We start from the raw sequence: 12,863 nt of genomic DNA, 5'->3' as shown, positions 1-12,863 counted from the left end.
ATTTTTCTCATCTTAAACATGCTTGCTATAATATTTTCCTATCTATATTTTCTTTCCTATTCTAATAAAAAGTTATGAACTAGAATTAAGCACACAATTATAAACAAACATAACGAGTCTCCTTAAAGCCTATAAAGGTATGAGTCGTTTTAAATATAGATGTTACACAAATCCATGTTTGCCAATTTTATCGAATTTTCAAAAAAAAAATCATTTATGGCATTTATTATTTTTATTTTTTTGTCATTTTTGTATTTTTTTTTTCTTTTGTAGTTTTATTAATTTTTTAAATTTTGTCAATTTTTTTTTAGTTTCTGTAATTTTGGTAATTTTTGTCAATTTGGTAATTTATGTATGTTATTATTTTTTGTCATTATTGTCTTTTTTGTAATTTTTACCATTCCGTTAATTAAGAGGCGAATGAATTGTAAATTTAATGCCTCTATAAACTCAATAAAACAAACAAACAACATTCCGTTATTTTTTGTTATATTTTCCCTTTGTGTTTTTTTTTTATTTTTTTTTCGTTATTATTGTAGAGAAAGAGAATATAGGAAATGTAGTATAGAAAGTATACTATTTGAGCTTCATGAAGCTCGAATAGTACACTGGTTAGAATGTCGGATTGGCAAGACGCTACAATTGGTGTTTTTAACTTATTTAACATAGGTTGACCATTTTTGTCACTTAAGTGAAAATTTATTAAAATTATTTTGTAGTTCTGTAATTTTTCTCAATTTGTCATTTTATTCGTTTTAGTCATTTTTGTCAGAAAATATGTTAGCTGCTAGAATAATGTCAGGAAGTCAGTTTCATTAACAACTTTTATCCTAAATTAGTGAAATTTGTAAACATCGGCTAAAAATTGGGTTAAAAAAGAAGATGAAATAACTTTCTCCGCGAGCTTGAATTCTGCTAAGCCAGCGTGTCGTGACATAATTTTAAATCGCTGCGCCTCATCGGCCACCAAGTGCAACATTTTCCGAATGTTGCATGCTGCAGCTGTTTCTGCCAAATCATCGCATAAATTTGGCTGTACAAATGAAAGTAAAATTTATTTTCATTTCCACGATTTTCGTTTGCGAAAGTTTTCCCCAAAAAGTTATGTGAATGGTCGTGTTTATTGAAGTTTCCGGACCAGTAGAATAGAACATGCCGTGCTACAACATTCCAGTGGTCGATCCGGACCTGCGGCACGAGGAAATGATCCTGCAGGCGGTCAATGTGTTCGAATTTCTGAACCAAGTGATAGAAGATGTTTTCGATCGAGTGAATCGACGGATCGAGTCTAATCGGAAGCGTTTGGAGAAAATTGATCTGCAGATCGAGCAGGTCAACAGAGACGTGGCACGGCTGAAGCAAACCAAGGAAGCAATAGTGATCTATTCGCCGTGTCGTTATCCGGGGGCCGATTTGGATCACACCATTCGGCCGACATTCGATGATGTGGATGTGGGAATTCGTATGAAGGAGACTGAGTTTGCCCTGAAGGATGGGCCGTACGTGCCGAGCCATTCGTACCAGGAAAAGATTCAATTCTATCACGTTAGAAGCCCAATCGATAGGAGTAGGATTTTCATGTTCGAAGCCAATCGTCAGTTGGTGACGAATGAGAAAATTAAGTTTGTCGATTCGATACTGCTGTTTAACAGTAAGGAATTTGCGTTGGAATTTGGAAAAGAATCGCTGGATCGGTCCCGATCCGGGAAGAAAACCCCCGGTAGGATACGTGAAGAAAAGATTTTGTCCTCTTCTTCGCCAATCATAAGAAACCGATCCCGAAGGAAGGGGCAGGACATATTTTACACTCCCACACTGAACGATGCTCCAAAGATGGACGTTCCCGTGGATCTTCCGGATCTACCAGGAATCGTCACCAATATACAGTACGCCGGCAACAATACGCTAATTGCTCCGTCTCTCCAGTTGGCAGCAATAGCAGACCAGTTGCCGGAAATAGAAGATCTGACAGTGGAAGCAACCGAAACTATTCCAGCTGGTGCTCCGATCCCAGAAATATATTCCCTAGCCCAAGTGCCTTCAGGTGCGGTGCCACCTCCACCTCCGCCACCAATGATGATGACCACATTTACTGCTCAATCTACAAAGACGACAACTGCTGCTGTTCCTCCGCCGCCCCCGCCACCTCCACCTCCGCCAGCACCTCAGTTGTTGCTTTCGTCACCGGATGAAGGTGATGGGCCAAAGACGACTTCCACCCCGGAGAAGCCAAAAACGCCGACTTCCAGTGGTGGCGGAGGCGATGCCCACTTCAATCTGATGGAGGAAATCCGGAAGGCCGGTGGGGCGGGTAACGCCGGCCTGCGTCATCAGCAAACCCGGGAGGGCGGACGGATCGATTCGGTAAGGCTGTGGTGGAAAGATTGTATTCCTATTTGAGAGAGAGAGAGAGCTGGGGCAATAGCGTTTTATCCTTACTGTTTGTAATTTGTAATTTAGCCTGTCGGTTACAATTAACTATTAGTTCAGGTTAAGGAAATGTTTAAGACAGATAAAAAATTTCATAACGTTTAGATTCTTGATAGTCAACTTCGGCCCCGACAATTTTTTCAGCTCACAGAGTTTTAATTAGGATTTTATAAAATTTCAACTAACAGCGACACAAACTTGTCAGTATGACCAAAGCCCTGATAATATCTTGTAGATTTTTTCTTCTTTATTATATAAATATTGTGTCTTATCAAGTCTCGCTGGTTGACCTGTAAGATGTAGTGTTTTTTTTTTCATAAACCGGAATACCTCCTTTAAAGACACAAAAGTCTCAACTTGTATACTTGCAACATGTGCAAATTCACCGAATCACTAGGTATACCTACCTAAAGTTTTAATATGTTTTATTTGTAACAACAGTTTCCAGAACTATCCTGGGACAAATTTAAATATGAAACATTTGTTGGAACACCATCAGGATTTGTATTTTTAAAGCTGAAATAGTTGATATGCTGGATGAGCTTAGAATAAACTTTCAACATCTGTACTCAAAATCCAATCTTCGAAACGAGCACTTCATGATAGATTTTTTTTACAAATCTCGGAAAGTAAACTTTTTCTTGTCTCCTCAAATCATGAAGCTCGTTTATCAAAAATCAACACGTTGCCTACCCAACGGCGTTAAAAATGCCTGCTGCTATATTTTCTAAATTCATGCATTTTTTACATATGTCTAGGATCTAGATCTATAAATACTAAATAGATACAATCCTAGCCCAGCGACTTCGATACTTGGAAAACTTTCGAGTTTTCAAATCCATTCCACTGGCTGGATACGAGATTTTGGTTGCAGCCACGTGTCCATCAGACTAAGCCGATTTGAGGTCATTTTTAAGTTTCTAAAACCAAGGGGTCTAAAAAACTGCGTTTTCGTTCATCTTTGATTTTTTTTGTGCAAAAAAAAATTAATAACTTTTTCGTGAAAATTTTAACTTTAAGTTTTGTATTGGAAAATTAAGTATTTTGTTCTTAAAAATCAACATCATTTTTATTCCTTCTGGGGATCCGAGCCTGCTAATAGTTTTTGTACCAGTTAATAAATTCTTTAAAGAAAATTTGCCGCTAATCAACTTTGTCCAAGCCCGTAAATTCGTACCTTATTAGGCAAAAAAGTTATTAGCTGTTGAACAGGGGTACGTCTTTTGACATTGAAAAACAACCAATTCAACTGACATCATTGCTGGGGCCTAGCCAGGTACCTTTGACTACTTTTCAAGCAATAGTTCGCTAAACAACAGCAGTAATTATTCATAAACAATCATACATAACTTCATCCCTTCCAGACCAAACCGTCAAAATCGGGCGGCAGCACCGGTCCGCAGAACTTCATCGACGATCTGCACAGCAAGCTGCTGATGCGGCGAAAGGGAATTTCCGGCGCCCGGGAAAATCAAGACCAGCAACAACCGGGCAACGTTATCGACCGGCTGTCGGCACTCATTCCGCCGCCCCCGCCGAAGCTGGAGGGTGCCAGCGCCAGCGAAAGCAACGACGAAGATTGGGATTGAACAGGTTTTCATCAAGGATGTGAGATTGAGCTCGTTATAATAATCCATAACAAGTGTTTCGAATACTACTTTTTTTATACTTTAATCACCCATTGTTGAGTTCACACGTTTGTTTCGTTTTTTGTCTGAAAAATATTTAATTAAAATATTTATATCCAGATGTAGTTAAAGTAATGTCAATAATGTGTAGATAGTCATTCGATCCGAACACTTTCGTCCTTCATTTAGATGGGTTTGATCTTGAAATGCAATCCGATGAGAGAAAATACTAGACACTTCAGATCTTGAACCAGGTAATAAAAGCAGCGAAGACCTTCCGGATCTTTGGATTGATTAACATCCACCAGGGAACCGGTTTTGGAAGTTGTGAAAGAAATGTGCTCATCACCGATAACGATTTCCAGCTCCTAAAATATGAAAACAAAAATATCCTTGAACTGATAGGGATCAAAACATACATCCCATAACCTCAAACCATAAACCTCCTCCCACCCCAAGCTAACAAAAAAAAATCTACAAGCTTACCTGTCGACCGACGCGATCCGGTGGTGGCCACAGGGAATCGTCTTCCTGCATGATTTCCGAATCGACGATGATCCGTTTGAGCTCTTCCATCACCGACTGGTGCACGTACGCTTCCTTGCGGATCATGGTGTCGTTTTTGTAGTTAGAATTGTTGGCATAGCGCAGTTTGCCATCGGGCCGGAACTCGAACTCCAGAAACTCGTGCCCAAATTTACCCTTGTGGCCAACGTAGTAACGTAGGTAGAAGTCCTCGGTGCTTGCTGCCATTTTTCACGACGAATGGAATTACTTTCGACCACTAATGTTCCGTAAACATTTGTCGGTTAAATGCACCAAAATTGAGGATATAGCACGGTGAAAATCTACAAAACTTTGTTCCCCCACCGGTCCGCAACGAAGCGCTGATGAAAAACTTTCTCTGCGATGTTTTTTTTTGTCTCACTTGACAGCTGGCGAGAGCAGCATATCGAAAGGGCGCACGCATGTATTAGCGAAATATTGCTGCACTGCAACAAAAAAAAACTACTTTTCGGTTTTCGATGCGTCCGATACAGGGTATCTGGCACTCGAAGTGCTACAAAGTGTGTCAAACCTGTATCCGTGGTCTATTCTTGGGTCTAAATTATTAATTGGGCCCAAGAAATTAGATCCAATCTAGTGAAAAAATTGGACCCCCCTTAAGAGCACCTGTATCCGTGGTCCAAACCGCCAGTTTAAACCCTAATTCCGACCAAAGCAACCGTTCTTTGGTCCAATTCTTGTATAAATTAGACCCAAGAATAAACCACGGATACAGGTGCTCTTAAGTTTTAACCGTTGGGTAGAATTTGGACTGGATGCAGGGTATCCTCGTAAAGGTCCCGAAGAAAGGAGACCTAACAGAGTGCGGTAACTGGCGTGGCATAACTTTGATCTGTACAACCCTCAAAGTACTCTGTAAAGTGATCCTGAACAGGATCCAGGAGAAAATTGACGCTACACTCCGATGGCAACAAGCTGGATTCCGATCCGGACGATCATGTGTGGACCACATCACAACGCTACGAATAATACTGGAACAAATCAACGAATTCCAGGACTCACTTCTGCTGGTGTTCGTTGATTTCGAAAAAGCATTTGACCGACTGAACCACGAAAACATCTGGGCTGCTCTTAGACGACAAGGGGTCCCAGAGAAACTACCCAACAAACACTTTTTGCTGAATAAACGCTGGAAAAATATCGTGGTTCAATTTTTAATCAGCAATCTGGCTGAAAGAAGGCCTCAAAAATTCACTATTTCACGTGTCTTCAGCCTTTAATCATCTTGATCTGGAGAAGTTATTCAGCAAACGTCATCAAACGTCAATTGACGGATTAACAAAAAAAAAAAGAAAAAAAAACCAGTGTCTATCCGATATTTGGCACCCACTTTTTCCCCTCTGTGTTGTTTTTTTTTTAGTTTCTACTGCCCCGAATTTCAAACCTCCGGCTTGTTGGTCGCATGCCGCAGAACCAATCATGCAGTCTGCGGCGCGATGGAAATTTGTCGATCTTAAGCGACCAACATGCCTCTCAACCGAAGATATTTTTTTTAAATAAGTGTGAGAAAAATGATCTTTTTTTCAGTTTTGGGCACCAAAAGTAAAATTTGTGAGAAAATTTACTCTTTATTTCAAAATTGCTAAATGAGAAATCATAAAAAAAAATTCATTGCATAAGGAAAACAAAAATTCCCCTCTCATTCCAATCAAGCCGCCATCATGCAGGCAATTTTACCACAGTTCACAGTCTGTCAAATTCCAATGGTAGCGAAAGGTTGAACAAAGGCTGAAAAAGTGTTATGGAAGCAACTCTTCAACTCCTCCCGTTGGCTGCACTGAGACTACTTTAAACGCTGAAACAAGGCTATAGTTTGTCTTTATTCAACCATTAAGCTGAAGCAGCAATTACGCTTTAGCTCAGCTTTTGTTCAGCGAATTGCCGTTCTTAAGCAGCCAAAATGTTTATTGGGTAGTCCATCTAATCGAAGCACAGTACGAGGCATTTTCGTGCAAGGTCTTGCACGACGGTGTCTTGTCCGAACCAATCCCGGTAACTGCTGGAGTTGCTGGAGTGAGACAAGGATGTAAACATGCAGAGCAACCTCGACGACCTCACCGAAAGCTCCAAGGCAGCAGGTCTCAAAATCAATGTCGGAAAGATCAAGTCGATAGAAATCAACACAGAAAATCGTTCCAATTTCGTGGTAGCTGGATAACAGGTTGAAAGAGTGGAGTGCTTCCAGTATCTTGGTAGCCAGATTACGCCTGATGGTGGTACCAAGAAGGACATCGAAACCCGGATCAGAAAAGCCCGATTTGCGTTTGCGAGTCTCCGAAACATCTGGCGCTCACGCCAGATCTCTCTACGAACTAAGATCCGAATCTTCAACTCAAACGTCGAATCCGTATTGCTGTACGGGTGTGAAACTTGGTGCACATATGCGGTGACAACGCGAAAACTGCAAGTTTTTGTGAATCGCTGCCTGCGGAACATCATCCGCGCTTGGTGGCCTGGCAACTGGATCTCAAACGTTGAACTTCATCGCCGGTGTCATCAAAAGGCACTAGAAATCGAGATTCGGGAACGTAAGTGGAGATGGATTGGGCACACGCTGCAAAGAGATGAAAACGAGATTTGCAGAGAAGCGCTTGACTGGAATCCAAAAGGGCATCGAAGAAGAGGCAGGCCCAAAAGCTCGTGGCGGCGAAGTCTAGCCGCTGAAATCCGCACAGTTGACGAGAACCTTGGCTGGCAGCAAGTGAAGACGCTGGCTCCGGATCGCCAGCAGTGGATATCTTTTATCTCAGCCCTATGCGTCGGTCAATCGGCGCCGGACCCTTAGGTAGGTAGGTAGGTAGGTAGAATTTGATGAAAATTTGGGTGGATTTAGTTCATAGTGCATTGTTTGCATCCTGCAAGTTTTAAAGTCCTGTAATCAAAACTCGCGGAAATGTACTGGAAAGGGATGAATGACCCAATAGATGTTAAAATCCCAATGACCAAATAAATAATAAAAAAAACTAAGAAATGGAGTCGAAAGAACAGCTCGTGCGTGATAAAATCTTGCGCATTCATCACGAGAACAAGCATCTCTCGCATCGTTCCATCGCTAAAACGTTGGGAATCGCGCGGTGTTGCGAGTGATTAAGCGGTTCGAGAAACGATTGACCACCGATCGGAATTCCAGAAGTGAAAGAAAAAGTATTCCGTGCAACATCAAAAATCACAACCGCATAGTTGGGGCCTCCAACAGAAACCTAAACGGCTCCGTTCGGGATGTGGCTAAGAAGCTGCACCTAAGCCGAAGTTTTGTCCAGAAGGCCAAAACGAACGTTCAAGGTCCAGAAGGTCCCTAATCGCAACAAAAAGCAGAACAAGTCCACCAAACCCCGTGCCAGGAAGTTGTACCTCAACATGCTGACGAAAGTTGAATGCTGTATCATGGACGACGAAACATATGTGAAGGCCGACTTCAAACAGATCCCCGGCAACCTGTTTTTCATGGCCAAGGATAAGTTCAGCGTTCTGGAGCATGTCCGTGTAGTATCGTAAACGAAGTTACCATTGGAATATGTCTTATTGAGTGACAAATAATAAACATTCTTCTTGGAACCATCAGCAAGAGTGGAAGTGTCAGTAAGAACTCACACTAGAAGGTAGTGGCCCTTTTGAAGATACTACATTGGCGACGAGGATGAAAAACAAATAAAGCCGCTTAAATCTTAGGTGAGTAGTGATCAGAATACTTAGGTTCTGTTATTGTGGTAAGAGACTAAATTTGGAAACGAACCAGTCGCTTGAATGCGAATCGAAAGTCTGGTTTCGTTCTGCATTCTGCAGGTGTAGTTAGAAATGGATCAGGCACTTAAATGTGCAGTTGAAGGCTGATTCCATTCTGCCAAAAGGCAGACGATTAGAAACGAACCAGTCGCTTGAATGCGAATTGGAAGTCTGGTTTCGTTCTGCAAAATGCAGGTAGTAGTTGAAATGGATCAGGCACTTAAATGTGCAGTTGAAGGCTGATTCCATTCTGCCAAAAGGCAGGTTGTTTGTTTCATAGATGGTAAATGTGCAGTTCGGAGACTGATTTCTTTCTGCAGAAATGCAGTTGTAAGATGAGATGTTTGATCTGATAGTTTTTTTTCTCTGTGGAGATTTTGGAGTTGACAGGATGCAGAAAGAATTGAGAAATTGTACAGAATTTTGATCACCTACTTTGTTTGGCTGATTGTTGTAAAATAGATCGACAAATTTACTACAGTAAAAAAAAGTTCTAATATTGTGAATGGCTACGGAGAAATGCACTGTGCAATTCGAGAGATACTGCGGTGATGCCAGTGTTGTGAATGTTTGATCGGTTTAATTAATGTAAGTAAAGTATATTTAACTAGTTTGTCATGAGAAAAGTATGGTGCTATATTATTGTTGTTAGTCAATTGAAATACGAGCAGTAATGACTAATGACATGGATGAAAATACTGCTAAGAAAAAAAGTTATAGGGATATATAAGATATTTCGTATATTGCTAATACTTTCCCCAATATTTGATGATATACTTAAAGATGAACAAGAATGTTTTTTTTTAATTTAAGCCTTGTTTTGTAAACCTAGAAGGTGAAGAATAGCTGTTTAAATATATAGTTTCGTGCATGAAGTTGTGAGTTCAGTTATGAATAGTAGGTATTTGTTTACAATAAAACAAACTTGAAGTTTAAAAAAGAATCATAAAAAAAAAGAAAGTAAATGTAGTATCGTAAACGAAGTTACCATTGGAATATGTCTTATTGAGTGACAAATAATAAACATTCTTCTTGGAACCATCAGCAAGAGTGGAAGTGTCAGTAAGAACTCACACTAGAAGGTAGTGGCCCTTTTGAAGATACTACAGTCCGCACTCAGAAGATGTCCAAATTTGCAAAGAAATTCCAGGTTTGGCAAGTAATCTGCACGTGCGGGAACCGGTGTACATGAAAGAGTGCCTCCAGAAGCGGCTGCTTTCTCTCCTGAAGGCCCACGACGTCCCACGAATCTTCTGGCCGGATTTGGCCTCATGCCAATACTCCAAGGACGTGCTGAAGTGGTATGCGAACAATAAGGTCAATTTCGTGCCGAAAATGTTCAACCCTCCTAACACTCCGGAGCTCCACCCCATCGAGAAGTACTGGGTGATTATGAAGCAGCACCTTCTTAAACGACCTAAGTTAGTGAAGATAGTCGAGGAACTGAAGAAAGTATGGGTTTACATGCAAAAAACGGTTGATTCACAGGTTATGCAGAATCTTATTGCCGGGGTTAAGGCCAAGGTGCGGTCATTTGCGTATGGACTGTAAATAAAATACGAGTAAAATGGTAAAATGATGTTTAATAGTTATTTTTCAATCCCTGAAAATTTGATAACAATCGGATGAAAACTCGAATTTGAATCAATTTTGTGTGTGGCAATTTCATCGTGGACACCCATTAGGCACTGATCACACTGACATGACACTTAGAACAGAAATTCAATCATATTCTGTCTATTTTTTTTCGTCAGATTTTGCAAGTTCGCAATACCGACGGCAGGTGGCGAACCTGAAAAATTTTACAAAAAATGCCCTGTAGGAAAAATGTACCTGTTTAGCCCGATTTTATCGTAGAAATTGCCTTTTTTTAAGTTGGGTAGCATTTCCTAACTGGGATAGCATTTCTTCAAATCGATCGATGCGCACTTTGGAATCGACATTGCGTACTATTGGAAAAATTATCCAGAAAACGAAATCGAGTGTCCAGTCAGTATGGTCAGTACTTTACCCAAGTAACCAATAAGCAGTAATAAACGACCCTATTTTGGCATTATAGTGGGATATACAATATGCCCTACAGAGCTTGGTAGCTCAAAATTCTACTTAAGTGTTGATTAAAAGCCGGGTTTGGCCTGTAAATCGGCCGAAATACTGCCTAAGCGGAAATGTCAAAATATTTTTTCAGACCCACTGGATGGAAAAAAATAAAAAAGAAAAAAATTGTTATTGTCTGTCTTATTTTCCCAGCGCTGTTTTCCATCTTTCTCGCCCCTTCTGCCCCGGTGATACTTTTATTTGTCGAATGGAATGTAGCTGCTGTCAGGAATTGAACTCTTGATCCGCTTGTGCTTGTCGTTAATCAGCGCCTCTGCTCCGTGAACTATTGCCTCCATGGACCATGACTAGTAAATTAGGCATATTTAAATCTCAACTCTTCATCCCTGTCACGGTCACGATATAAAATGAATCATAAATATTCTGTTTTTCTCCACACGCAAAAAGTAACCATCCAGCATAAATATCTTGTTCAACTTTTGTTTATTTCCGTAGTTTTTATTTTGGTATCACAATACAATTTATGTTTTCCATTCTCCCTCGTTTTTTAATTGAAAAGAGTACCTCCCGCAAAAGCACCCCGTTTCCACCTCAAAAGTTCAGCTTGTTTTCAGAAGAAAGAAATGAAACATCTTTATGAAAAGTTGAATTCTTGATTTATTATACACAATATACATAATTTCATTTTATTTCATATAATAATATTCTGTCACAATATAATTTCACTTTCCGCCGGTTATCTTGGAATGTATAGCACAAATTTTCACGCTGTTCTTTTTTTTTTAATTTTCACAATAAAAACTCAATGCACAAAATTCAATCTCACTTGTAAATTTTCAAATGGCTTCTTTGCTTAATCAGGAACAATCGGATAAGATCTTCCGGAAAATAATTGGTTTCCGACGGGCAAAGATCAGGATGTCTGCTATGCTTTATCAAAAGCTATCGGATGAGATCCTTCGGGGACAGATCCGCTGGCCTCTTTTGGTTTGCCGGTACCTTATCAAAGAATCGTTTGATTAGCTCCTCCTCGTCCATCGTCTTGAGTTCCGAACGCCAGTTAAATTCATTGACTACGTGGGCAGCAATGGATGTTGTTGTTTTGTTTTTGTATATTTTTATTTAAAATGTCACTTTGAAACCGGTTAAAAGCTTTGACACTATCCCACTTAGCTTATATAGGGCCAATATGCAATTTGAATGTCAAAATGCCTTCTGGCATTTGTAAATACGTGATACAGCCAAATGGCACTGAAAAGCTGTTATGTGTCTCTAATTCGGCTTACAACAGTGCTAAATGGTTTGTTGGGTAGGCACTGACCATACTGACTGGACACTCGATTTCGTTTTCTGGATAATTTTTCCAACAGTGTAATCCCAGTTAGGAAATGCCACCCAACTTTAAAAACAAAACACGCAATTTCTACGATGAAATCGGACTAAACAGGACCATTTTTCCTACAGGGCATTTTTTGTCAAAATTTTCAGGTTCGCCACCTGCCGTCGGTATTGCGAACCTGCAAAATCTGACAACAAAAAATTAGACAGAAAATGGTTGAATTTTTGTTCTAAGTGCCATGTCAGTGTGGTCAGTGCTTTAGGGTTGCTTTAAGAGCTGATAGATAAAAAAAACTAATCGCAAATTTGGAATCAGCGGCCCCAAATTCGGCTCACTTCTTTGCACCTCAGACAAATGAGAATTTTGTCGCCCTGTGTAATCACCGTATCAGGAGCGGCGTGCAACAACAACCGAGCGTCTGTGTTCTGTTCCAGGTCATGGGCGGCTCATACAGCGTGCTGTTTTGGATCAAACGGCTGAACACATGAAATGCGATCCCCGTTAGCGTTGTCCCCCCCTTATTCAAATTCAATGTACAACGAACATGGATTATGCGATTGGATCCTCATACGATGATAACTTATTCGGAACTTTTAAGAAACAACAACCCAAAGTGCAAAACGTGCTACTTACATTGGGGGCGCAAAAAACGGCTCGCGTGCTAAACTTCAACGCGTGGGCCCTAGGATGGAATTGTCACCTCACAAATCCCACAGGAAGCTCTGGCAAGGCTTGACGTAAACCTGTGGATCTAGGCGATACAAGGACATAATAAACAAAGGAATTTGAGCGAATCGAATATACATGTCACTTTCTGCAGTCCGGGCTAAACAAGTAACAGGAGGGTGAGCGAGTTCATTCACAGATAGCGACTAATTCGAGGACCGTTATCTGGAGGGAGCTATTGTTTTTTATAGTATTCCTTCTCACGGCATAACTTGACGGTCATGATTCTTAAAATTTACTCGATTCATGACAACCGTTTATATCCCACATTTGCCAGATCACGCTCCACTTGGTCTCACCACCTCGCTCGTTGTGCTCCTGCTCGTCTAGTTCCTACCGGATTCGTAGCGAACACATGTTTTGCAGGACAGTCGTCCGGCTTTCGCGCAGCA

At 40.6% G+C, this 12,863-nt stretch overlaps 2 protein-coding genes across 2 annotated transcripts; one reads left to right on the top strand and one right to left on the bottom strand.

Annotated features, from left to right (window-relative positions):
• Window positions 1-1,024: 1,024 nt before the first annotated feature.
• On the top strand, window positions 1,025-4,207 carry LOC129744531 (WASH complex subunit 1). Its single transcript, XM_055737106.1, has 2 exons — window positions 1,025-2,364; window positions 3,795-4,207. The coding sequence occupies exons 1-2, from the start codon at window positions 1,153-1,155 to the stop codon at window positions 4,017-4,019; spliced, it is 1,437 nt and encodes a 478-aa protein (XP_055593081.1). The 5' UTR covers window positions 1,025-1,152; the 3' UTR covers window positions 4,020-4,207.
• Window positions 4,076-4,968, bottom strand: LOC129744532 (protein mago nashi). The gene is made up of 2 exons (XM_055737107.1): window positions 4,545-4,968; window positions 4,076-4,426 (listed from the first exon to the last, which is right to left on the bottom strand). The coding sequence occupies exons 1-2, from the start codon at window positions 4,809-4,811 to the stop codon at window positions 4,244-4,246; spliced, it is 450 nt and encodes a 149-aa protein (XP_055593082.1). The 5' UTR covers window positions 4,812-4,968; the 3' UTR covers window positions 4,076-4,243.
• Between the last annotated feature and the right edge of the window lie 7,895 nt (window positions 4,969-12,863).

This window comes from Uranotaenia lowii, chromosome 2 (genome assembly GCF_029784155.1).
Source record: "Uranotaenia lowii strain MFRU-FL chromosome 2, ASM2978415v1, whole genome shotgun sequence".
Taxonomy (NCBI): Eukaryota; Metazoa; Arthropoda; class Insecta; order Diptera; family Culicidae; genus Uranotaenia; species Uranotaenia lowii.
The sequence above is the reverse complement of the archived record's forward strand: the minus strand, read 5'-3'. Positions and strand labels throughout refer to the sequence as shown.